General features: G+C 48.1%; 3 protein-coding genes across 6 annotated transcripts in view; 2 read left to right on the top strand and 1 right to left on the bottom strand.

The window, feature by feature from the left end:
* The window catches only part of RTF2 (replication termination factor 2), a 29,147-nt gene extending 9,252 nt beyond the window's left edge, over window positions 1–19,895 (top strand). The window contains exons 6-9 of one of the 4 annotated variants that reach the window (XM_084774648.1): window positions 11,978–12,091; window positions 16,181–16,235; window positions 16,315–16,422; window positions 18,451–19,895. In XM_084774648.1, coding sequence (XP_084630774.1) covers window positions 11,978–12,091; window positions 16,181–16,235; window positions 16,315–16,422; window positions 18,451–18,626 — 453 coding nt within the window. In that variant the 3' untranslated portion in view covers window positions 18,627–19,895. Of the gene's footprint in view, window positions 1–11,977; window positions 12,092–16,180; window positions 16,236–16,314; window positions 16,423–18,447 lie in introns of all 4 variants that reach the window. The other 3 variants (XM_084774650.1, XM_084774647.1, XM_084774649.1) reach the window with 3 other exon arrangements.
* LOC311595318 (beta-1,3-galactosyl-O-glycosyl-glycoprotein beta-1,6-N-acetylglucosaminyltransferase 7-like) lies at window positions 905–6,224 on the bottom strand. Its single transcript, XM_084777920.1, has 3 exons — window positions 3,403–6,224; window positions 2,342–2,437; window positions 905–1,158 (listed from the first exon to the last, which is right to left on the bottom strand). The coding sequence occupies exons 1-3, from the start codon at window positions 4,370–4,372 to the stop codon at window positions 935–937; spliced, it is 1,290 nt and encodes a 429-aa protein (XP_084634046.1). The 5' UTR covers window positions 4,373–6,224; the 3' UTR covers window positions 905–934.
* A 4,409-nt stretch (window positions 19,896–24,304) lies between the features above and the next one.
* On the top strand, window positions 24,305–26,100 carry FAM209A (family with sequence similarity 209 member A). The gene is made up of 2 exons (XM_084774682.1): window positions 24,305–24,608; window positions 25,758–26,100. Exons 1-2 carry the CDS (start codon window positions 24,360–24,362, stop codon window positions 26,019–26,021), a joined length of 513 nt encoding a protein of 170 aa, XP_084630808.1. The 5' UTR covers window positions 24,305–24,359; the 3' UTR covers window positions 26,022–26,100.
* The last annotated feature ends 249 nt before the right edge of the window (window positions 26,101–26,349 follow it).

The raw sequence follows: 26,349 nt of genomic DNA, 5'->3' as shown, positions 1-26,349 counted from the left end.
TTCTCCAGGCCATGTCAGTACCTCCCTGGATGTGATCTCAGCTCCGCACGTGGGAAGTCACAGTTGACTGAGGTGCCAATATTTAGTCTTTACAAAGGTTTCCTTTCTGAGGCCCCTACTCTTAAAACAAACAAACAAACAAACAAACAAACAAACAGTGCAGGGCTAGAGGAGCTGACTCAGTGCTTAAGAGCATTGGTTGTTCTTGCAAAGGGGGTGAGTTCAATCTCCTGCAGCACATGGTGTCTGGCAACAGTTTGTAACTCCAGTTTCAAGGGACCCAACACCTTCTGACTGCCATGGGCACAGGGTACATATATGCAGGCAAAACACTCATGCTCACAAAATAATTGACGTCAGTCTTTCTGCCCCCCTTCTCCCCCCCCCCCCCCCAGGACATTGTTAGCAGCAACTTAGGAGGGAAAGGACCTGGACCAGTGGCTCGGGATGGCCAAAGCCTTTCATGCCTTCAGCCTGTACGCCCAGGGTGTCGGCCATTTGCCACATGAATTACCTAACTTGAAAAACTCAGTAAAAGTCAAGAGTGCCCTCCTCCATCTCTCTCCACACTCTCGTGTGCAGAAACCCCTGTGGTGGTGGCACGGACCAGTACGCTTGTGGGTCACCCAACATAGCAGGAAGAACAGTAGATGACAGACGACAGCTACATAAACTTCAGGCAGCAATGTTTCCCAGAAGTTGTTTCCCTCTCTGGGATAATTCATTCACGCAGAGGAGGAGGCCCCTGCATGGTTTTCTGCTGTTAGGCCAGAGTCGGCGCTAGAGAAGCATGGCTTCCTTCTTGGCGGGGCGTTGTGTGCATCAATCAGTGCCTCTTACCAGGATCTCCAGGCCCTCAGAATGTTTCTGCTTTCATTTTTTTTAATTAATTCATATCCAGGAATTGAAAGAGTGATGCTGACAAGAAGTGCCCTTAATGGTGGGGTTGGCTGTTGAAATGGCTTTCCTGGGGAAATGGCCAGTGTGGCTCTGCGGGGACCTCAGCCTGCTGTAGGGCTTTGAGTCTGTGCCACCTCTCTAGGCATGCCACCACCAGTGGGTCTGTGGGGGGCTCAAACCTGGCAAACAGAGCAGGTGATTGGATGAGCCAAGGCAGGTCTCCCAGGCCATACACACAAGTGTCTTGGGCATCGTGGCCTGCAGAAAGAAACAGACATTTAACTATGTTCAATCCCAGTACAAGTAAGTGGTACACACTTCTTCAGCTGGGATTGCTCACTGTGCACAAGAGTTCAAATTAGTCCTTAACGGTGTTGTTGTCTCTGAGGTTGAGTTTTGAATTTATAATGAAGAGAATTTCACCTTTGGGCTAGTATTTGGGGGAACATTCTAAACAGCATGAGCCACTGAATAGTGCTGCTGCACCAGGCATGAGGGCAGAATTAGAACCAGACAGTCTGGGCCTAAAGAGCCCGGGTTCTAATTCCTATCTTAATTAACCTACGCTCACACCAAGCTTTACAAAGAAAAAGCAGTAACGAGCTGGTGACTCCCACCAGGCTGTTCTGACAAACTATCCACAGGCAAGGAAAAGCCTGAAATGCCGCGGAGTCAGAGTCTGGCAGCTGTGCCACATGTGGCCACTCACACCTCTTATCACAGCCCCTGGGCAGCGGAGGCAGGAGGATTATGAGTTCAAGGCCAGCCTAGTTATGTAGCAAGACCTGGTCTCAAAAAAAAAGATGAACAAGGGCTGGTGGTGTAGCTCAGTAGGTGGGAGGGAGGTTTTTTGTTTTTTTGTTCTGGGGTTTGGTTTTTGGTTTTGGTTTTGTTTTATGTTTTTTGTTTTTGTTTGGTTTTTCGAGACACGGTTTCTCTTATAGTCCTGGCTGTCCTGCTACAGCCCCCTCTATAGTCAGCCTGTGTGGCCTATGCACCCCCTCTTCTGTAGACTCTGCAGAGCATGAAGCATCTGCTCACTCCTTGGCATTGTGCAGTAAAGTAATTGGTCCCCCAAAGCTGTCTGCACTCCCTAAGCAGCCATCTCCAGGGTGAGCTCAGGTGATCGAGGACTGACTGGCCTTTACCCTCCAAAGAGCTCATAGCTTCCTGCGCCCCACGTGTTTGCTGCAGACTGGTTGGCCATCAGCCAGACCCCTCGAGACTTTTTATAACTGGGCCCATGATCTCTCCTTTCCTTTTGGGACAGCAGAGAGAGGGAGAATTCATGGTTTCTGTGGGTGAATCCACCAGAGCAGAACAGAAAGACTCTCCTGCATCTGCTTGGGTGCCCTGTGCCCTTCGTGAGCAGGTCGTGGTGCTGTGAACCTTTATCCCTAGCACTCTGCAGGCGGCAGAAGGCTGCTGTCTGGGGCTTTACCTGTGCACCCTTTGTGCCCATCTCCATCTTCTGTTCTCCACTTAGTGGTGTGAATGTTTCCTTCCCAGCCAGCATCTGGGGTGGCACCTGGAGCATCTGCCAGGAGACAAAACCAAGGCACACTGCAGAGTGCAGCTCCGGCTGTTATAGCGCAAGCTCTGTGCTGCCATTTCCCTTCCTGTGACGATGTCACTGTGAGACAGGCCTGTCAGGGCACACCAGTGCATTGGGCTGACCAAGGCCAGTGTCCACCCTGCATGCACTTTTCACCGTTTTCCTATCTCTCTGCACTCACTGGATGTGTGTGTCGTGTCCTCAGGACCATACTGGGGCTCTGGGCTGCATTTCTCTCTGAGGGCCCTAGTAGGTGGTCTGGGAACAGGGCTTGTAGTGGGGTATGAGAGATCATAAAATGGTCAAACCATTTCTGCCAGGTTCCTGTTTGCAGGAGTGCTATGTATTGATGGCAGTAGGTGGCCATGCTTGAAGCAGCATTCTCTGAGGGAACCAGTCAGTCTTTCTCAAAGATGGCTGTATCAACCCACTTAAAGAGTGGCAGTAGAGTTCTCTCAGAAGTGGGGGGAGGGGGGCCAGCATTGCCACAGACAATGGTAGTTTCTGTATTTGGGGGGTTTTATTTTGTTTTTCCGTTTCTATTTAAGAACTCATTCTGTAGCTCAGGCTGTACTGTACAGCTGCCCCCCTGCCTCAGCTTCCCAAAGAACTGATTTGCAGGTGTGAGCCCTTAGCACAGGCCTAGGCTGTAGTGACTGTCTGAGATTATTACTGAGTGAGTGAAAAATGTAGACTTTGCCAAACATTTATGCCCAGGATTTCCAACAGGCCCTGTAGGAGGAGACACAGAATGAACCTAAAATATCCATGCTGGATAGGAACATGACAAGACTGTCTCCCTAACTCCACACCCCTCGAACCAGAGGCCACCCCATGTTTTCTGAGTGGAAGGCCTTGTGAGAGGCAGACCCTGTACAAAGCCACAGCAAGACAGTGGAGTCAGGCCAGCTTCCTCCTGAGAGTCACCCACACTGCAGTTATCCTACCTTTCAGTTGGTTCAGGGTCACCCAGTAGTGCTGCTCTGGGCTGTGGATGTCTTTGGACCACTGCAGCATGTCTTTTGCACGGGGATCAGTCAGGACAAACCCTACAAACTTCCTGGTAAGTGCGTAGTAAGGACTTCCGGAGTAGACTGTGAGGTTATGGGGTGGTTTTTGTTTGAACCGTGTGTTTGGAGATGTGTAGGTACTTTCTTCAAGGCTGGGCTTCGAGGAGCTTTGGCCTGTCTTGAGTTTGGTGTTCAGGGGTGGGATCACCCCAGGAGTGATATTTTTCCCCTTCCACTTGGTTCTGATGTATCGGATGATTTCTTTGTTGGTTTTGATTGGGAATTCCTGTCCACAGAGATTCATGACGTAGTGCCAATGAAACATGGAGTGGGTGAGGTCCCTCATGCAGCCAAGCTCTGCTTGCAGCCTCCTGAGGCTGCCATGAGCCACCTTCTGTGTCTGTGATGAAATAAAGACATTTTCAAAACAGTCCACAAAGGTTTGCATGGCATTCTTAAGCTTCTTTGGGGCCTTCACATCAATGTGGACACAGTAGACATTCTGAGGTGCATAAATCGCTCTGAGAAGCCGTACAAACATGGCCAGCTCCTTTTGAACATGTATAACATACGCCAAAGAGAAGTTCCCCTCTTCTGCAGACAGGGGCCTGCTTATGAAATGCAGACCCCGTGCCATCCTGGAACAGTTTCCGGGTGTACGCAAATGAGCAAGCATTTCAGAGTTGGGAGGGGGTTTGCAGAATTGTGCAATTTGGGGGGCTGCCTTCTTCCCCTCAAATAAAGCTGAGCACAGTTCATCTGGATAGAAGCCACATTCTGCCACATCTGGGATGGGAGGCTCCTTCTCAGCCTCCTCAGGACTTGGACTTCGTAAGTAAAGAAAAAGGAAGGCACAGATCACGCCACACACCACAAGTCCAGCCTTTGTGGTCCGGAGCTGGCTCATGTTTGAGCTCTCAGTGCATTCTTGTCACCACAGTTTGAAAGTTTTCTCTTTCAGTTTCCTAAAAGAACAACAGAGAACATTTAGAGTACACACACACACACACACACACACACACACACACACACACACACACACACACACACACACAGAGCCACCGGTGAGACTCTGAACACACATTAACTGTATGTTCTTATATGTATCACTTAGGCCAGTGGTGCAGCTCAGTTAGTGGAATACCTCCCTGACATGCGTGAAGCCCCGCATTCCTGTGAGCCAAGGATGGCGTTGTGTGTCTGTTAACGCCACACTGGGGGCGGGAGGGGGGGGGTGAAGACAAGAAGAACAGAAGTTCAAAGTCATCCTTGGCTGCACAGAAAGTTCCAGTGATCAGTGGATGGATGGATAGGTAGATGGACAGATGGGAAAATGCCATTTGAACAGAACTTGATTTGTTGGCCTCTTTCTTTATGTCTTCTTTAGAAGACCCGGTTATGTTGCCCAAGCTGATCTTGAACTTACAGATTTATGCAGCCCTCCTGTCTCAGGTTCCCAAGTCGCTGGATTGCAGGTGCACGCGGCACACCTGGGTGTAATTTGTCCGTTTTTTAAATGTGTGTACACTCTGAAATTATCACCACGTCAGGGCAGCTTTCCCCTAAGTTTCCTCACAGCCCTGGGAGCTCGTCTGTCTTTCTGCCCCATCTTGCAACAGCCATTTAAGTGCTGTGTCCCTGGACTAATTTGCATATCTGCAGTGAGGTGTAAGTGGAATCCTGCGGTGGATCCTTGGTGGGGCATGGCTTTTCCTGGTGGTGATAATGATTCTGAGAGTCAGCCTGATCTTGGCAGTTTTAGTTTTTTTTCATCCCTGACTGATACTACATCTCATGGTCACACACAGTTATTTGTTCAGTGTCCATGAGCACTTGAGCCACGTTTAACTCTTTATTACTACAAAGGTGCTGTAAGCACCATGCACAAGCCTTTGCGTAAACAGATGTTTTTTTATCTCAAGTGAGTGTGGGATAGTGAAATGGCTGTCTCCCATGTTGGGTGTATAGCTTCACTCTGGGCTTTTGTGGGTCAGCACAGCAGCAGGCAGGAGAGTTCCTTACACTGTGTGTGTTGTCAGCACTCCCATTTCCATGGTAACCACCCTAATTGGCTTACAAGTGGTGATTCCCTGTGGTGCCACTGCTTGTCCCTGATGACTATCACTGCTGAGTGCCCGCTTGTGAGTTAGTTATTCCTTGTAATGCACGTCTTTCCCTGTTAAATTGAGTCTGAATCTTTCCATAAAGGATTTGAACAACAAACTGTGAGCAACCTTGTGGTTACAAAGTTAAACCTGTTCAAGTGAGCTGATGAATTGGTTTTAGGCATTAAAATCAAGGTGTGTAATGATGTCTCTTGATGCCAAAATGGTGACCCGGCTAGAACTGCAGTAGGAACATGAGCAGGTGCAGCTGCAGCAGACAGTGCTGAGAGCGCATTAATGAGATGACTGCTGCATACCATGGTTGGCCTTTTGCATCGAGGGAGGAAGGCTGTCCGGGTGAGATGTCAGGAGGTCTTGGTGTTTGTGAATCCTGGTTCTTTGATGCCATAAAAGTCATATTGTGGTGGCGAATGCACTGGCAGAAGCTCTTTGCCTTAGGTCTGTGACTTGGGGGCAGGCAGAGCCCTCAGTTTCTCTCAGGTTTCGCAGCCTTGATGGCTCTGTCTGTCCTGGATGTTTCAAATACCACGCTGGTTTTCATTGTAGTTTCTTACCACCTAACATGCTTTGAAATTGAAAGCAGCCGCTGGTCACAGATTCGGTCAGCAGCTGTCAATTGCCAAGAGCATTGAACCTTAGGGGCTCCTGTACGCAAGCGTTTATACAGCGTGCAAGGTCTACCTTCATGAGCACTCTGATGGCTCATTGTTTCATGTCTGGTCCCCAGAAAAGAATGGCTTCCCCCCTCCCACCCCCACTGTAGAAATCCCCCAGGAAGGAGGGTCCTTGTTGAAGTAAACACGTAGGATTCTTTGTTGTTTTTATTTTAGGCTTTACTTATTTTCAGCTTGGTTTGGTTTTTTGAGGCATAGTCTCACTGTGTTGTCCTGACTGGCCTGGAACTTGCGGCCTAGGCCAGGCTGACCTGGAACTCAGAGATCATTGCTGGGATTAAGAGCATGTGCCACCATACCTCGCTAAAGCTTATGAATTCTGAGCAAGGTACACGGTACCCTAGGGCTTGGCGCACCCCCTCCTGGTGTTGTAGCTTCTGCCAGGAAGAAGGTTCGGTGGCTTCTCAGTTCTCACACTGGCAGAGTGTGCCCCCCATAAGTCTCATGCTGTAGCGATGCCCCAGGGACTGCTGTTTCAGACATTTTTATATAATTAAATGAAGACAGTCCCAGGGGGAGCCCAGTGTCCTTCAGGGTACTCCCTGGCCTAATGGCTTTCTGCCTTTTGTAGGTAGATGAGAGCAAGCTAGGTCTTTCTCAGCACCTTCCCTTGGTCCACGCCCAGCTGACACTGGGGTCTGCCTGCATCATCCACTCAGACTCCACTGCCCAGCCAACCACTACTTGAGCACAAACCCATCAATTGTTTCTATGTAGTGTTCTGTCATAGGTTCTGTCATTTGATCAGCAGTATACAGAGCCTTTCCCTGAGCTTTGCTTCCAAAGCCCAGCTTGTTGCTTCATTTCTCACACTGAGCCTGCAGCCGTGAAGGCTGAGGATGAACCGGGGAGCCAGGCCAGCTGGGTGCCACCTCCAGTGTGTCCTTCTCTTTGCCCTCTAACTGGCGTGGCCACCATCCTGGGACTTGGTTGGTCCTAGACCCTGTGTGTCAGAGTTCCCTTAGAGCTACTTCCTGAGCACGGTGACACCAGCCATTGTAGCCACAGCAGGGCAGGTTCTCTTCTGTCATCTTTGTTGTTTTTGGACTCAGGGCAATGTCCATAGCACTCTGAAGTCGGTGCTTATAAACTAGACACATCATGTTAGTGGGCTGACTTGAGCCTGTCCACTAAGATGGCCATCACATACCGGTTCATTCGTGTGTCTACAGAGGCATGCATCTCTGTTGGGGTGTCCACTCGGAGCACACACAGCTGCCACCAAAGAACCAGACTTTGGCTATGGCCTCCAGGCTGACCTAACTAAGGATTAAGACATGGTGGCTTTTTAACTCCTGTAAAGTGTCATCTGTTGTATGCTGTGGAAATGGTTTTCTTTGACTTAAAGTCAAAAGCCATGGACTGTTTTTGAGGGGAAACTGATGCCCACCTGCCATACATCACTGATGCTGTGTTTACAGTCACAGGCTGCTGAGAAAGCCTGTCTCCTTCAGAACACGCGCCTGCTGCCCTGCTGTCCACCATCCCTCCCCACCCTGTTAGCGGCACACTCACCAGTGCAGTTCCTGTTCCTGGTGGGAGCCCGGCAGGTGCTGGCCCAGTCACCTCTTCTCTCACCGCTCCGGTGCGTCCCTTGCAGCTCCTGCTTCTCAGAGTCGCCTGGCAGGCTGTGTTGCCTTTGCGTCCCTGGGGACTTGTAGTCTTGTTGATCCTAACACATTGGTGGAAAAGACAGCTGTTGTATTTGGTCCCTGAGAATTCTTCAGGATTGTACACCTACCAGGAAAGAAGTGGGAGGTGGCAGGTAAAACAAAGCAATAAGAGGTGCTGACAACAGCCAGATGAGGGAGGAGGATGCAGCCTTCGCACTCTGAACAACATCACATACCATGTGGGGCGAGGTGAGGGCTCAACCCTCAGACTCAGAGCCCGCTGGTTGAGGTGATGGTTTCTGAGATCGTGGTCACATTCCTTATGTGCTCTTCAAAGCCAGATGTGGTAGCACACACCTTTAATCCCACCATTCTGTGCTTGGGAGACTGAGGCAAGCGAATCTCTGAGTTCCCAATTAGCCTGGTCTACATAGTGAACTCCAGGCCAGCCAAGGCTACATAGTGAGACCCTATCTCAAAAGCAACAAAATATTCTCTTTAAAACAGGAAGCTGATTTTTCAGACACTTTTATGTCTTTAGGTTCACTCTGGATAGATTCTTTTTCACATTCATTCCTTTGTTTGTTCATTACTCTGTGTGTGTGTGTGTGTGTGTGTGTGTGTGTGTGTGTGTGTGTGTGTGTAGGTCAGGACTACTTGCAGAGGTCAGCTCTCTTTCCACCTCATGGGTGTTTTCAATGGAGAAGTGAAGAGGGTCATTCATTGCCCATGGGTGCCTGCGATGTGGCTTGGTGGCAGAGCGCTCATCTGGCATGCATCAAGCCCTGGTCATCGCCCATGGGTGCCTGCAATGTGGCTCAGTGGCAGAGCGCTCATCTGGCATGCATCAAGCCCTGGTTCCACTACTTGCAGAAGAGAACACGGAAGGGAGAAGTGTAACACTGAAGATTTGTCTGTTCCTGTGTTTCGATTCCTAAGCTAGATGGCATGGTGGGTGGGTGGTGTCTTCACTTGCTAGTGCAGCAGCCCTGAGGCATGAGTGTGTAGCTGCCAGAGTCTCTGTGATCTTCAGGCCTGACCCTCATTGATCCCTGTACAGGGAGAGCAACTAACAGCTGTGCCTGTGTGGTGTCAGACTCCATCTGTCCAGGCTCTGTTTCTATCTGCAAGAATTTTAGAAAAGCAGCCAGGCGTGGTGCACACAAGTTAATCAGTAAAGGCTAGCCTGGGCTATAAGTGAGGCCTTGACTCAAGATATAAGGTCTGAGCATGGTGGTTCTTGCTCCAGCACTTGGAGGCTAAGACAGGAGAATTGCCATGAGTTCCAGGCCAGCTTAAATTAAGTACTTCTCAGCTGACCTGGGCTAGAGTCAGAACCTGTCTCAAAATAAAAGGAGAAAACGTGTTACAAACAAAATGTCTCCGTAAGTTGTCTCTGGCTGGGTGTCAGCCCTGCCCTTCCTTCCCACCAGAGGTGGCCCGAGGTCTCCATGTGTGGAGAAGAGCCGGCTGCCTGCTTCCTTCATCTTACTTGCCCCTTAGGGTGCATCCATCATGGCAGGAAGAGAGGCAGTGGCTCCTATGTGGCAGGCAGCCTCCTCAGCTGTAAGGGACGGCTAACTCCAGTGCAGAGCCCCTCAAAGGTGGCTGCTCTGTTTCCCAGGGACACTGGGATTCTGGCCGTTACATCTGGGAAGAGGTGTCACTGTCATCTTCTCTGTAAGAAAGCTGATAAACAGGGTCCTCTCCTTAACACTGCCAAGGCACATAGGACAGAGGTGAGGGTGACTGCTTAGAGTTGGGAGAACAGAGTCCTGACCCTGGTGGTGACGCCACCCCTGGTGGACTCTGAAGACTGCTGCTCAGGAGTACTAAGCCTGCCTTTGCTGGGCTGACTGGGTTTTGTTACCTTGACACAAACCTAGACTCACCTGAGAGGAGGGTACTTGAGCAGAGAAGATGCCTCAGTGAGACTGGCTGTAGGCAAGCCTGGGAGGCATTTTCTTGACTGGGGGTGTGCACCCCTGGGCAGGTGGTTCTGGGTGATTCAAGAAAGCATGCTGAGGGGCTGGAGAGATTGCTCAGAGGTTAAGAATACCTGCTGCTCTTCCAAAGGTCCTGAGTTCAATTCCCAGCAACCACATGGTGACTTACAACCATGTATAAGGAGATCTGGTGCCCTCTTCTGGTGTGCAAGTGTACATGCAGGCAAAACACTATATACATAATAAATAAATGAATCTTTTTTTAAAAGAAAAAGAAAGCATGCTGAACAAGCAGTAAGCAGCATCCTCCATGGCCTCTGTTTCAGTTCCAGCCTCCAGGTTCCTGCCCTGACTTCCTTTAGTAGTAGAGTGTGACCTAAGTGTGATGAAAGAAGCTGTTTCCTCACAAATTGCTTTTGGACATGTTGCTTATCACAGCAATAGAAACCCTAAGGAATACAATTCTTGTATTCCTTGACTAGGAATTCTATCCTCACAAAATTCTAGTTCAGAGCCTTTCTTTGCTGGGTGTTTTTGTGTCAAGCTTTTCAATTGTAATGTACATTGGTGGCCCCTCCTGGTGTTCAAAACAGGAGGCAGGGATGTCCAGGGCCTCTGGGAAGAAATGACACTGAGATCCCAGCAGGGAAGAATGTCCTGCACTAAGGGTCCTACCTCTTGCACACTGCACCACCCTCAGGAGGGTTATTTATGCCAGAGTGAGCCACCATGCCCCTTGGGCCTTCCTTCCCACCTCATTCGGTTCCAAAAAAAGTCTCCAAGGAAAAGACCCGTCTCCCATGGAGAGATTCTCTATCCAAGTGCCCCCTGGCCCAGGAGTTCACTGGGGACCTCCTGCCCTTGGGCTGTTCCTCCTCACTCCCTGCCTGTCAGTGGTGACTGAGACAGCCCTGTACCTCAGTGAGCACTTCATTCATGTGTCTTTTCTGGAGGCTTCCAAGCTCCAGGCTCTGAGATTCAAAGCAAGTGGCTTTAGTCAGCAACACTCCTGGGGTAGCCCTGTGAACAGAGCAACTTGAAGGTGGCTTTGGAGTACAACACTTGTCATCCCTGGTGGGGTGCAGGAGACTGAAGCTGACACCCTCACCTCTGTCCTATGTGCCAGGAGGTGCCAGAAACCTTGGCAGTGTTAAGGAGAGGACCCTGTTTATCAGCTTTCTTACAGAGAAGATGACAGTGACACCTCTTCCCAGATGTAACGGCCAGAATCCCAGTGTCCCTGGGAAACAGAGCAGCCACCTTTGAGGGGCTCTGCACTGGAGTTAGCCGTCCCTTACAGCCGAGGAGGCTGCCTTCCACATAGGAGAGTCTTGCTTTCTGCCACTGCCTCTCTTCCTGCCATGTGCTAGGCACTGTGCTCAGTGCCCAGGCCATAGCAGCAAGGACAACATAGATAACATGAAGGCAGATCCCCAGTCTACTCAGTGCCCAGGACCTCTCTCACAGGGGAGGGATTAGTGGTGGCAGGTAGCCTCTCTGAGGTGGCGGCTTGTTTGCTTGCAGTTCTGTCAACATGGGCCTGTGTGCCACTTGCAGAGATGAGCATGGTGCTGACAAGTGTCTGTTCCTGCCTCTAGGACACCACTGGGATTCATTGGACATGACTCACTCTTGCTCTGCCAAGATGTGTCTAGGGTCACCTTTATACTTAAATTTTTCTGGAGAGACTAATCAGAAGTTAGATGCTTGTACTCTCAGCTCAGGCCTGTTGCCACAGTGTGCTGTTGGTACACAGCAGTGTGGTGTAGGGGAGGATAAGTGGCCTTACACAGAGTAGCCACACCCCCAGCAACACAATACAACAGCCTTGGGTGGTCCCACTGCTCAGGGTCTGGGCTCGCTAGTCAGGAGAGAAGCAGACATCCAGCTTGGAACAGTGTGTACAGAGTCTGGTACCGTGAGCCATCCTGTCAGTTATCTCTGTTGGAACCCTCCAGAGTGGGGCTGCCTGGCTGTGTTGCTCTGCACATGGACTTCTCAGGCCCAGACTGGACCTGAGAGCAGCTGATCTGAGTGCAGGCAAAGCTGCAACAGGCGCCTAGCAAAGGTTGGAGGCCAGTGCTGAGTGAAGAGCTGGGCTGTAGATGCCGCTCCTCCCGTGGTGACTGACTCTGCTCTCTTTTGCTCTTCAGTGTGGGGCTGCCTTCCAGGAGGATGACATCATTGTGCTCAATGGCACCAAGGAGGACGTGGAACTTCTGAAGAGAAGGATGGAAGAGAGACGGCTGCGGGCCAAACAGGAGAAGGTGATGAGGGGCTTCAGGTCTGCCCCAGAGCCCATTGCAAGCTATTCTGTCACCTTAGCAGATGCTGCCAAGTGGTACACGGCTGAGCTTTGTCACCCCAGGAGGCCTGGCTTCTAGAAACAGATTCAGGACTTGGCTGCAATGGGCTTCGTCACTAGTGGGTGGTCGGCTGCTCAGGGCATGGTGGTGTAGGGAAGATTTTAAAGCGACACACCAAGCACGGGCACACAGCATGGCATTAGCAAACTCTCAGGAAAACGCAGTCGTTGCTTTTAAAAGAGCACACGGGGTGGGGCTGTGGCTCGGTAGTAGAGTGTAAGGCCCTAGTACAGAAAAATAGGATGACTTATACTCCTTTTTCATAACTACGGAAGGTGAGAGCAGAAGTCGCAATCATCCCAGCAAATGTGAAGGCCCCACATCCTCAGCCACCAGAAGTGTGGTCCAGTAGGCCTGGGGGGAAGTTCACGTACAAAGCACTGGACTTCACTGTGGCTCTAAGTGTTTTGTTGTTGTTTTATAGCGAGGTGGGCTAAAGGTAAACCTGGTCCTGACCTTTGTCTTTACTAAGGGAGAAATCCAGATGCAGCACATTTGTAACCCTGTCCTCCTAAGGTAATGTCAGGAGAGATAGAGGCCAGTTTGGCGACCCAAGGGCCAAGTGTGGCTCAGTGGGAGAGCAGCCGCCTCTCATGCACAAAGTCATGGCTTGATCCCAGCACTGAAACAAACAAAACCACAGGGCAATGCTGGACGTGTTAGGGCTAACAGTAGCTAGGGTGAGGACACTCTGGCGGGGAAACAGCTTCCATTGCAGTGGCCCACACCTGCCTGTGTCCTCTGAGGGGATAGGGCTGTGGTGGTGGGAGGGGCTTCAGAGCTTCCTTGAGTGCTTTAGTCATAGAAGAAAGAACAGAATCGTATCACCCCCGAGTAATAGTGGTTCACAGTTGTGAGACTGGAAAAGCTGATGGTCACACGTGGCACCCATCTCTCAGGAGAAGCCAAGTCCGTTCTCATTTCCTCCCTTATCGTCTTAGAAGATAGTGCATGGGAGCTGGAGAGATGGCTCAGTGGTTAAGGGCACTGGCTGCTCTTCCAGAGGTCCTGAGTTCAATTCCCAGCAACCGCGTGGTGGCTCACAACCATCTATAATGAGATCTAGTGTCCTCTTCTGGCCTGCAGGTGCACATGCAGGCAGAACACTATATACATAATAAATAAATATTTAAGAAAAGGGGGAAAGGTGGGGTTGGAGCAGTGGCTCAGGGGTTGTACTTCCAAAGGTCCTGAGTTAAATTCCCAGCAACCACATGGTAGCTCAGAGCCATCTGTAATAGGATCTGATACCCTCTTCTGTCTGATCCCTCTTCTGACATGAAGACATAAGTGAATAGTGTACTATATACAGTAAATAAATATTTAAAAAAGAAAGTAAAGGGGAAAAAAAGAATAGTGTATGTTTCACATGCAGATTTTCCATAGCACTAGGAATTGTGGGAAACTCTGAAATTAGATGCCATGAAAACATTCTATGAAGCTGTTTATAAGATGATAACACAGCATTCATGAAAAACAACTAAAGGCTACTGGGTCATTTAAACTGTATATGGAGATTTAAAAAACAATCAGATGTGTGTGTCTATGTGTGTGTGTCTGTGTGTATGTCCATGTGTATGTCTGTGTGTGTGTGTGTGTGTGTGTGTGTGTGTGTGTCTGTATGTGTGTGTCTGTGACTATATGTGTGTGTCTGTGTGTGTGTGTGTCTCTGTGTTTTCTAAGTTATGCTTCACTAAGCATCTTAAAGCCTAGAAAAGCCTAAGTGTCTTTGACAAAAGACAGCAGCCAAAGAGATCTGCTTGCTGTCCTTAGTCAGCTTTTTGAAAACACAAGAAGGGACATTGTGTGCTAAAAGCAGCAGCTGGAGAGTGGCAGGGGCCCTGGGTGTCTCCCTGAGTGATTGTCCCATCTCAGGCTTCCTGCCAAGGCCTGCAGAGCCCAGTGGGATTAGGTCCCCTCTGCACCCTCCTCAACAGAGCCTCTATGAACACGCTTGGATACTGCTACCAAGATACAAAATATTTCCCAAATATCCTCACCTGCAGGCAGCCTTAGTGTCTCTCCAAGCATGCCTCCAGCTTTGAAAGAGCTCTCTGCCTTAAATGCAGGGCCGAGAGCTGAGCATCGTTTCCTGTGGTTGGGGGTGTGTGTGGACACTTAGTACATGTACACACTTGGAAGTCAGAACAAGATGTCAGGTGTCTTCTTCTGTCACTCGCTGCCCTGTTACCTTGAGACAGGCTCTCTCACTAAACCTCAAGACCAGCATTTCAGCATGCCTGGCTGACCAGCGAATTCTCAGGGTCACGGTCTCTTACCCACTAGTACTAGGTTACAGATAAACAGTCCTGCCCAACTCTGTGCAGCGGGTGCTTGTGCTCTGAGACACCTCCTTAGTTCTTAGTCTGTAGTTTGTTGTTGTATTTTAGTAACAGCCTTCACAGATGTGCATGTGTGCATTTCAAGTATGAAACAGTTTCTTTTTTCAAACACCTTTTTTTTGGTGTGGCACAAACATTTATTGAGGGAGGGACATCAGTCCTTCTCACCGCTCACTCCCTTCCTGATGGCTGCCAGCACATTCCTAAGCTCCTCCCGCTTCCTCTTGGCCTGGTGTGCGTGCCCACCCTCTTCCTGATGAACTTGAGCATGCGTGTGCTCGTCCTTGGACACCTTGAGCAGCTCCCTGATCAGGTCCCGCACAAACTTGGTGTGCCTGGTGAGGTGCCCGTGGCATCAGCTGTGGCTCGGCTTGCTGGTGTTCTTCATCTTGTGGCCCTGGTGAGGCCCACAGCCATGGGGCAGACAGGGCCGGGCTGCTGCTCTCTTCATGTGTATGTCACACATTGGAGGCCACCACCAAGACGTCCTCTATTCAGTGTGTGTAAGAGATGATGGCCTTCCAAAAAAAAAAAAAAATCATTATTTTGTTTTACTCTTCTTATTTTAGAGACAGGGCCCCATGAAGCCCAGGCTGGCCTCGAACTTGCTGGTCTTAGCGTCATGATTCTCTTGTGGCCACCTCCCCAGTGCTGAGACAGCAGCTGCGCCCCCTGGCTAGGCCGTGTCTCTTTGGTGAGCTGCCCTTCTGATCAGAAGTTGAACATAGTTCAGAACGGTCAGCCTTTCAGGGCTGCCTTACCAATCCAGCATCTGAAAATCTAAGTAGGATAACCTCGTTCAACTCAGCTAGTGGCCTTCAGTAAAAGCCTCCAAGCCATACATCCAAGTGTGATAGCTTTGGAGCCAAGGGCCCTGCCTGAGTGAGACTCCATCTGTGCTCGTGCAGGCAGAGCTTGCGTTGTTATTCCGCCGCTCTTTTGTGTACAACAGTCCCTGGAAATGTGGGCTTTTCGAGTGAGTGCTGGGGTGCTGGGGATCAAACTCAGGGCTTTGGGTCCACTAGATGGGTACCCTGTCACTGAGCAGCATTCCCAGCCTCTAACACTGACTCGTCACTGAAATACAGTCTTCATTTAAGGTTGGAGACTGTGAAACCAGCACCGACCATTGGGTCTGTGTGGACCCAGCCTTTTGTGGAGGCACAGCTGCTTGCCTGCAGACAGGTCCTCCTCAGAGAGAGGTGCCAGGCCATCAGAGGGGCCCTGGGCCCAAGACCAGCCCACTGCCACTGTGCTCCACTTAACATGAGCGTACCCTCTGTATCAGTTACTTTTCTGTCACTGTGCAAAAACACTGTGACCAGAGGCAGCCGCTTACACATGCAGGAGGTTACTTTGGCTCACAGTTCCAGAGGGCTGAGAGTCCATCATGGCAGGGAGGCACGGCAGCAAGAGTGAGAGGCTGAGGGATAACACCTCTATCCACACTCAGGAAGCAGAGTGAACTCCAAGTGCGGTGAGGCCATCACCCTCAAAAGCCACCCCAGTGACACACCTCCACTTACTTAAGGTTCCATGAACTCCCAAACAGCACCACCGATTAGGGACCAAGTGTTCTTGTACCCGAGCTCTGGGAGACAATCTCACTCAAGCCACCACACCCTCTAACAGTTCTGTCTTCTTTCAGAAAACAAAGAAGCCCAAGACAGCCGAGTGTGTTTCAAAGCCTGGTATCACAGACGGTAAGACCCTGAGAACCAAGGGGATGGGTCTGTCCTACGTGCACCAGCGTCTTGCTCATGGTTTGTTTTGCTAACTCAGTGTCTTCTACAGACTCCGCAGGGCCATCAAAAGTGAAGGCCAGTAAGCCTGAGGAGGTGGACCCCGATCCTAGAGAGAAGAAAAGCACCTTGGTTCCCAGGGGCACAGGTAGGCCTTCCAGAGCCATCAGAGAAGTGAGAAAGCTGGAAAGCCAGGGCGAAGGGATGAGAAAACGTAGGCTTTCCCAGTCATTCATAGCTTGTTCTGTGTCCTCTGAATTAAAAAGTAGCTTCCCATTCCATCCTGGAGCCCTGTTAGTCCAAAAGGTTCTGCACACAAAGCTCCCTTGTTACTGCTGAGCAAGCTATGGTGCCCAGCCCAGCAGCACACAGCCATCCCGACTCCTCAGCCACATGGTGTGAGGGCTTGGGCGCCTCAGAGCCGTCCTATGCTCCCGTCAGGGTCCTTCCTCTCTTCCTGTCTGGTGGCCAAGTGGCAAAACTGCTCTTAAAACTCAATGTCTTTAAGCCGGGCGTGGTGGCGCATGTCTTTAATCCCAGCACTAGGGAGGCAGAGACAGGGGGATCACTGTGAGTTCGAGACCAGCCTGGTCTACAAAGCAAGTCCAGGACACTTGCTGCCAAGGCTACACAGAGAGACCCTATCTCAAAAAACAAAATAAAACCTCAATGTCTTTACCTCAAAGAAACATCGTTTACACCAGCCCAGTGGCAGAGACAGGGTCGACCATGAATTCTAGGCCAGCCTGGGTCACATGGTGAGTTCCAAGCCAGCCAGGGCTGTGTACTGAGACTCTGTCTCAAAAAGAAAAGAATAGGGGGAGGAGAGCTAGCTTGGTAGGTAAGAGCTATTTTCTGCTCTTGCTGAGGACCCGAGTTCTGTTCTAGCACTCGGATCTGGCAGCTGACAACCACTTGTAACTCTGTATCCAGGAAATCTGACCCCCTCTTCTGGCCTCCACAGGCACATATACATACATGGGATACAGCCACCCAAACACACACTTACACATACATAAACAGAGAAAAAAAGAAAACCAAAACATGGTGTCATCTCCACTCCTCAGGAGCCGAAGCAGAAGGATCAAATGTTAGAGGCCAGCCTGAGCAACTTATTAAAATCCTATATAAAAATAAAACAGAAGGGGCTGTGGCTCAGTGGTAGAGAACTTGTTTAACATGTGTATGAGGTCCTGGGTTCAGTGCCCAACACTGCAAAAAGAAAGGTCACAATTACTTTACAAGAAGAGAAACCCAGGTAAGAGAAAGTAAGCTTGTGGTATGTCCCCATAAGCTGTGGCCTGCAGCTCCCATCCTGGCTTCACTCAGGATAGTGGACTGGCCAGGGCAGGCTTCTGGGACTGCTGGCTTTCTTTGTCCTTGTACAGTACCGACCTGAAAGGACCAGGCCCTCAACCTAAGTGCCAAGAAGCTGGGGACAGTCTGGTGCCAGCACACAGTGTTCATCAGCAAGGCCTAAGTTGTTGGGGCTCTGACTAGCTTTTAGGAGTCACTATTGAGAGTCTGCTTCAAGCCAGGCATAGCAGCATGCACCTGCTTGGGAGGCCGAGTCAGGAGAATCACCCAAGTGTAAGGCCAGACTGGTGTCTATAGTGAGTTCTGGGCCAGCCAGAGCTACACAGTGAGCCCCTGGATCTAAATAACTAACTTAGTTGACATATTGCGGGCAGGAGTGTAGTTCAGTGGGTAGAGCTCTTGCATGGTATGCACAGAGCCCCGGCTTCTGTCCCCAGTACTGTGTGAAATGGTGTGACAGCACTTGGGAGGTGGAGGCCAAAGGATCAGAAATCACAGCCCGTCTTGGCTGAGTTCAGGGATGGCTTAGGCTGTGTGAGACCTGCCCCTGTGCTTCAGCTTTCTCTCCAAATAACAGCAAGATGCTGGGAGCTTGGGGAAATGGCATGCATGACCTGGTCCCTTTAAAAATGAGTCAGATGAGCTGTGTGTAGTGGGGCACACCTTTAATCCCAGTACTCAGGAGGCAGAGGCCTCTCTACAGTCTGGTCTACAAAGCGAGTCTAGGACAGCCAGGGCTATTACACAGAGAAACCCTGTCTCAAAAAAACAAAAACCAAACCAAACAAACAAAAGGTAGTCATTTGGAGTGGTCTTCAGTCCCAGCCTTACACGTTTTGGCTTTTTTTTCCCCTAGCAGCTACCGGGAGCACTTCTGGGAAAGCTGGCAAGCCCCCCTGCGGGGCCCTGAAGAGGTCCATTGCGGACAGTGAAGAATCTGAAACCTACAAGTCCATCTTCACAAGCCACAGCTCTGCCAAGCGCTCCAAGGAGGAGTCTGCCCACTGGGTCACCCACACATCCTACTGCTTCTAAACCAGGGCCGCGGCCCCTCCCCAAGGGCTCCTCCCCTGTGGCCTTCTGTGCCACACTCACCTGGTGTGGCACCATGCTATAAAGTTGTCCTCTGCAACCTTTGACCTGCGTGGTCACTTGCCGTGAAGTGTGTGGGTGCTAGGGAGGGTAAGGTGGCTTGCAGCATACCTAGCAGCCTGTCTACAGGGTGTACCTCTTGCTTAGGCTGGTGACTCTGCTGCTTTTATTAGGGAGTAAAAAGACTCCAGGTTTCTCACAGTCAGCTCATTTTCTAAAACTGCAGTGACATTGAGCTCAGGGACAGACTTCCAGCAGGACCCCGAGCTCAGGGACAGACTTCCAACGGGACCCCGAGCTCAGGGACAGACTTCCAACGGGACCCCAAGCTCAGGGACAGACTTCCAGCAGGACCCCGAGCTCAGGGACAGACTTCTAACAGTTTCAGACCTTGCTCCTCCTGAGGTTTTTCTTGCCTGACACAAGGATGGCAGAGGGGAAAAGGACACCTCAGTGCCATGTACAAAATAAAGCCCCGACCTCTAATATCTTTGCAAGAAAATCGCACCCATCAAGGGGGGCAGTGGCAGGACAGGAATGACACCTTTTCCACCCCCACAGTTAAAATTGGAACCTCTGTGAGACTGTTCATGGACATAGGGTGACTGCCTCTATGGGCCAGTTCTAAAACCCTGCTTCTGGGCTGGGCAGATGGCTTGCTCAAGTGGATAACGCACTCTCCACTCGTGGACCAGCATTTACAAAAGGCAGGTGAGCACAGTAGCCAGCCTCGTAAGGCAGAGGTGGGATCCCCAGGCATGGTGATGAGCTCAGGGTTTGGGGGAAAACCTGCCTCAAGCTAGAGTGGAGTGCACCCAGGGTCAGCCTCTGGCTCCACACATGCCCAGAATGGTACAAACCAGCACACTAAAGTCCCTGCTCCCAAACCAAACATGGCACATCTGTAGTCCAAGCCCTCCGAAGGCTGAGGTCAGAAGGTAACCAAGATGACAAAGCTGGCCAAGGTTACATAGCAGCACCTTGCCTCAGAAAACAACCCAAAGAAAAGCCCCCGCACCCACTGCACTCTGGTTTTCTGCTTGCAAGTGATGAGGCTTAACCCCAAATACACTTCAAGTTTGTTCTGGGACAGTGTTAGGCTGAGTGTAGACATACGCAAACAGTATAAGATGTCAAATGAGCATTATCCAAGAGAACCTGGGATGTATAACCTTTGTACTTATAAAATCGGAATAAAAGATTGTAGAAATATTTGGGATTTTGTTGTTTTTGTTTTTGAGATAGGGCCTCACTGTAGGCATATCTGACCTCAACTTAAAAAATCTTAAAATCTTGTCTCAACCTCCAATTGTTGGAATTACAGCATACATAGTGAGTTTTTCAGTAAGAATTAACCATGGCTGAGGATGTGTCCTGGGTTAGTAGTCTGCCTGGCATGTACAAAGCCCTGGGTTCTGTTCCCAGCATTACATGATCTAGATACGACAGGCACCCGTCACCCCAACAGTTGGGAGATGCATCTGAACTTCAAGGCCATTCTTGGCCACATAGCAAATTTTAGGCAAGCTTGGGATGGATGCAAGAGACCCTGCCTAAAAGTGTGAGTAATGAGTTTTCATTGTGTGCGTTTCCAAAACAAAGCTGAATTAGCTATTCTACTTCTATACACCACCCTCTTTTTAAGTAAAAAGGAAAGATATTTAGCTCTGTAACACAGTAAAGCTGATACAGTATTTTTGAATCGAAAGTTCTGTGTTTGTGTCAGTCTCACATGAACTCAGCAATTTGAACGTCCTGAGCAGTCTGTAGCCTGGAGCTGCTCTCTGGGTGGTGGTTGTCAGCTCAGTGGCCATGCTGGCTAGGTAGAGCACAGCAGTCAACCCCAAAGTGTCCACTGTTTGGGCAGAAAAGAGTCAAATGAAAACCAAGAGATTATGAGATCAGTGGCAATAGCTCTTGAGTAGTTAATCCAATTAACTGGCCATAGCCAGTTAATATCTCCTAGCAATATTTGAAAATCATGAAGAGTTTATAATTATCTCTACTGATTTGTACTTTCTGTGGTCGAGTTTCTGTAAACCTGTCTTATATCCTAGATCATTGATAGAATTCTCTTTGTATTTTTTCAGGAGCAATTTGTAATCCCCAGCAAGGCAAAATTCTCTTTACTTCATCAATCATTTTTTAAAAGGTATCTGCATCTGAATCAGCAAATAAGATATCATCCATATAATGATAAATTTTACATTATGGAAACTTATGAATTATTTCTAATGGTTGTTGTACAAAATATTGACACAAGGAGCTAGGCAGTGGTAGCGCATGCCTTTAATCCTAGCACTCAGGAGGCAGAGGCAGGTGGATCACTGTGAGCTTGAGGCCAGCCTGGTCTATAAAGTGAGTCCAGAACAGCCAAGGCTACACAGAGAAACCCTGTCTCAAAGAAAAAAAAAATTGACACAGGTAAGACTGTGTAACATTCCTTGTGGTGAGACTTTCCAAATGATCTTTTTATTGGACATTTATTATAAGTAAGTACTAAGAAAGCAAACTTTCCCCTATCATGCTCATGCAAAGGGATTGTGAAAAGGCAATCTTTTAAATCAATTTCTATCATAGGCCATGACTTAGATAATAATGAAGGCAAAGGGATTCTAGGCTATAAAGAGCCAAGTGGCTAAATCATCTTATTTATGGCCCTAAAATTCCTGATTTCTTTTTTATAACAAACATAGGGGAATTCCATGGACTGGTAGATTCTTCAGTGCATTGAGAATTTAGGTGCTTCTGTACCAACTCTTCTAGTGCCTGTAATTTTATTTTATTTTATTTTATTTTATTTATTTGGTCATAGGCCATTGTTCCACCCACACAGGCTTGCCAGTTAGCCATTTAAAGGTAGGGCACAGGGCTGGAGAGATGGCTCAGAGGTTAAGAGCACAGGCTGCTTTTCCAAAGGTCCTGAGTTCAATTCCCAGCAACCACATGGTAGCTGTCCACCATCTATAATGAGATATCTGGTGCCCTCTTCTGGCCCACAGGCAGAATGCTTTATACATAATAAATAAATCTTTTTTAAAAATAAAGGTAGGGCAATTGGTGCCTTTAAAAGACTAACAGCTGTTGTGTCCTGCTTATGTACAACCTGGATATGTACAATCTGATAATACTTTTTAAGATTTTTCTCAGAAGCATTCTTTATTTTATGGTTTGTTTCTGAGATTGGAGGAATGTTCGTCTGTGTTTTCCATTGCTGCAACAAATCACATCCCCATAAATTCAAGGCTATAGGAGTCACATATGGCTTTAATTTTCCTATTTGTCCTAGCTGTATATAGTTGATCCATCTTGTATTTTGTTTCACCTGAGATAAAGTTCCAATCCCTGAAAGCTGAATATTTACCTGCTTAAAAGGCCAATCTGGATGTCAAGATTTTGGTGAAATTATTGTTACATTTGCTCTTACGTCTATCAAACCTTTGATTTCAATGCTATTTTTATTTTTAGCCAAAATACTTGGTTTTCTGGTCTCTCCTGAATTTTTTGTTTTAACTACTAAAGCTGTTCTGATAACATCCAGTGCAATACTATTTTTAACAGCAGGCATTAAATCTTTTAATTGCTCAGTGGATGAGTTTCACTGATGCTGACTGGGAATGATTGAATAAAATTTGATTTTGGGGCCCTTGGGATGCCCCCTCAGGCATTTCCCAATGGCCAAAGGGCTACCTTGCCAGTCGCTTTTTTTATTTGCATCCATGAGTCCCATTTGCCACACCGGCATACTCCAGAAAGGAGGGCCTTCTTTTTGGATTATCTCTAGAAAAAATTTGTGCTGGGAGTGCCTTGCCTACAATCCCTCTTCAAGTGATATTGCTTACCACAATTAAAACATCTGCCATTTTGATTTTTCTTAAAATTTTTAGGAAGTGCTTCCCCTATCAGAGTAGCATCATAAGCATGAGACCCAATATCTCTAATTCACTCATCTATTGGTGCTGATCTTTCCTTTAAAGGTCTAATTATACTTTTGCATTCTGAATTAGCACTTTCAAAAGCCAAAGATTTGATTAGTATTTGACTTCTGAATCTGATACTATTCTATTTACAGCTGAAGTCAATCTTTGCACACAAATACAAAAAAAAAATCAATAAAGGCTTTTTTGGGGGGCCTTGTATAATTTTAGTAAATGACTCAGACCTCTTTCCTGATTCTTCAACCTTGTCCCAAGCATTTAAAGTTGCTAAACAACGTAGTGCCAAGGTTTGATCATCAAATTCAAGCTACTTTTGTAATTCAGCACATCGACCTTCACCTAGCAACTGATCTTGAAAAATAATATTAACACCTCTATCCCGAACCCTATTTCATCATTCTATGGCCCTAGCTTTCTCTTTCCACCTTGTTAGCCATTGTAACTGAGGACCAGCTTCCAGTTTCTTTGTTGCCAAATCTTTCCAGTCTTAGGGGATAATTCTGAGTTGTCCATGAATTTAATCTGCTCCACATAGGGTGAATGCATACCATATGAAGTGATTGCTTCCGAAATCTCCTCAAATCTCATATTTCTGTTTCTATAGGATTCCATTTAACTTTTTTTTTTATAACCTTGGGGGTGCCTAAAGTCTGCTGGTAGTTTTTGTGTATTAATTTAATTTGTAAGTCTTTCTAAGGCTTGTATCTTATCAATCCACTTTTCACATATGGTGTAACTATCAAACCACTTTTCATATTTGGCAAAAAAAACAGAAAAAAACACTACAGCTATTAAGGGTAAAATAAGAATTACCAGGCTGGTGGTAATTATAATCAGTATTATGTCAATCTGTTAAGTCATTTATCCTTTCATTTTTTGCTTCTATTTTCAAGCCATCTAAAAACACTCTACAGAGTCCTAATAACTTTATATTTCTCATCCTTAAAGTGGGACAGGTTTTTTTTACTTTTAATATTACTTAGCTCTCTCCCTGAGGACTTCCTAGGTATCTTGCCAAATCTTTTGGCTTCTCAGTTTTTACCCACCTGGCATGGATTTCTCTGTCTGTATGGTTGTGCCATGCATCGGAGCACCAAATGTTTTTAACAACAACAACAACAACAACAAAAACCATTCAATTTTACCAACAAAGACTCAGGAACCAGATGCTAGGGTGAAAGCCTGCTAGCTCAGAGACACAAAGAAAACACCCAGCTAGCTGATCTTCCTCCACAGCTGACATCCCAGAAGAAATGCCCCCTCTCCCATGCCATCTCAACCTACCTCCTTCAAACTGAATCTCCCTCCCTTCTACTTCCTGTGTATCTAACCATCCTCCTGACTTCCTCTTCTTCTGGTTTTTTTTTTCCACTTAATAATCCTATGTTCATTTCCTGTCAACCTGTTGCTTGTTCTCAACCTACAGCTGACTTTATTTAATCCTGTTCATAATATTCAAGCTGAAAGCTCCTGCATTAAAGGTGTGTGCTAAGGCTGGGCCACACCACAACTAGAAACAGGTTTTTTTTTTCCAGTAAATAACACAATCTCAGGGTTCGCAGTGTGATCGCACATCCTCAACTTGCGGTCTTCTTAATCATGAGGCATCACAATGGTTGGAACTGTCAGCTCAGGGCCCTCTATGACATCATCAGGGCCCAACACTAGTTCCCCAGTCTTCTGGCACCACAGTAGACAGACCCACCATGAGCAGCTTCCGGCCCCACCTGTGGTCACCATGCGGACGCTGAGATGGTTCTTGTTCCTGCCTCTGTGCATCTCTTGTACCTGGGCATTCTTATTTTCCTCACTGAGGGAGAAAACCAAAGAAAGCCCAGGAAAGGTGCCATGCGGAGGGCATTTCCGCACTAGACAAAATGTTCCAGATCATGCCCAAAGCTGGCTTGGGAGCAAATGGCTCTGGCTTTTTTTCGTCGTTATGATATATGTGATGCTGAAGTTTCGAGGAGACAGTGAGAAGAATAAGGTAAGGGGGCCTTGGTCACACCACAACCATTCAGTCTCAGAAACCCAGGTTTCGGTTCCTAGAGCCAGGACTACCAGTGTCTCAAACTTGGACTTTGGCCAGAAAACCCTAGCAGGTCCTGGCAAAAGCTAGGTGAGTTTGTTCCTCAGTGATGACAGTAGTCACCACACCCACAGACAGTGGGACAGTTGAGATGGGCTGCTACACAGCTCACAATGTTTCTGTGAAGTAAGCTTTGTTTTTCCAAATTGAGAGTAGAGTCAAGATCTTGTGGTGCGTGTCGGAACAGCTCACAGAGCCAGGCTCTCACACACACCCCCGGCAAGCTTTATTTTCATTACTTTTAACTGATGACAAATTTCTGAACCAAAGGAAATATTTTCTCAAGTAGAGGAAGTTTGAGGCTTATACTAGGATAAAAAACAGTGACCAATGTTCCCCACAGTGACTTGGCAGCTCTTCAGGGATCAGAGGGGCAGAGGTGCCATCTTAGACGCTGTGGTCAGGGGCTGAGAGATGGCTCCATCTGAAAAGTGCTTGCTGTGTAACCTTGAGAGCCTGATTTCAAACCACAGAAGCCACATAAAATCCAACCTTGGTGGCATACACCTGTAACCCAAGAGCCGGGGAGGTAGGGACAGGAGGACCCTGTTAGCCAGCCAGTCTAGCAGAAGTCTGGAGTTCCAGATTTGGTTAAGAGACCTTGTCTCAGAAAATAAGGTGAAGCAGTGGAGGAAGGCACCGAGTGTCTGTCAACCCCCACACACAGGCGTTTACACAAGACAAGACATTCTAGCTCAAGCAGAGGCTGGCAAGCTGCCTGTAAGGAGCCAGGTGGAAATCATTTTCAGCTCTGCAGGCCAGAGAGTCTCAGTGGCAGCTACTTCATTTCTGCCATTTGAGCCTGAGAACAACCACAGCTAAAAGGCAAAACAAAAAAACAAACAAACAAACAAAAAAACCACCCTGAGCTTGGCTGTGTGCCAATAAAACTTTATTTACAAAAAACAAAGTGGCAAGCCACTTTGGTCACAGTTACATCCAGATTAAGTTTACATTGTGGTTCCCTTAGATGAGCTTAACTTTTGGAACTGTGTCTGAACCAGTGAGGCCACAGGACTCACTCACCCTGAATATCTTTTTTGACAGGAGCAGAATCCTACTAGCCTTCGAGGCTGTCAATTTCGCTCTTCACCAAAGAAAAATCAGAATGTTTCCCCCAGCAAAGACTTCACTTTTAATACTTTAACCCAGCTCGAGATGGAACTGGTGAAATTTGTGTCCAAGGTGCGGAATCTTAAAGTCTCCATGGCAACTAGCAGTAACCCCAGGCTGCACGTCCCAGAGATACCTATGGACCCGCACAATAATGTCACAATCTATGAGATATGGGGAGAGGAGGAATCTGAGTAAATGGCCTTATAGCAAATATGAAAGACAATAAGTCAAGTGTTGACAGACAGTATCCAAACTAATAAAGACTATTCTGAAGAAGGGGTCCCCCATGTGAGATCTTTCTCCCCACCCCACGCCTTCTTTTTAAAAATGAGTTTAAAATGAGTCCCAGTAGCCCTGGAAGCCACAACTCTTTTTCCCTTTCCTGAATCCTCCACAGGGACATTCCCAAGTGCCGAACACTGGTCCCCGGGCTCTGCCAGGCCCCCGGGGTCTGGAGGCTGGTGATGATATCATTGTCCTGGACACACTTGGTTTGTACAAACTATGTGCAGATATCCAGTTC

The sequence above is a fragment of the Acomys minous genome, assembly GCF_964271855.1.
Source record: "Acomys minous genome assembly, chromosome: 3".
Classification (NCBI taxonomy): domain Eukaryota; kingdom Metazoa; phylum Chordata; class Mammalia; order Rodentia; family Muridae; genus Acomys; species Acomys minous.
The sequence above is the reverse complement of the archived record's forward strand: the minus strand, read 5'-3'. Positions and strand labels throughout refer to the sequence as shown.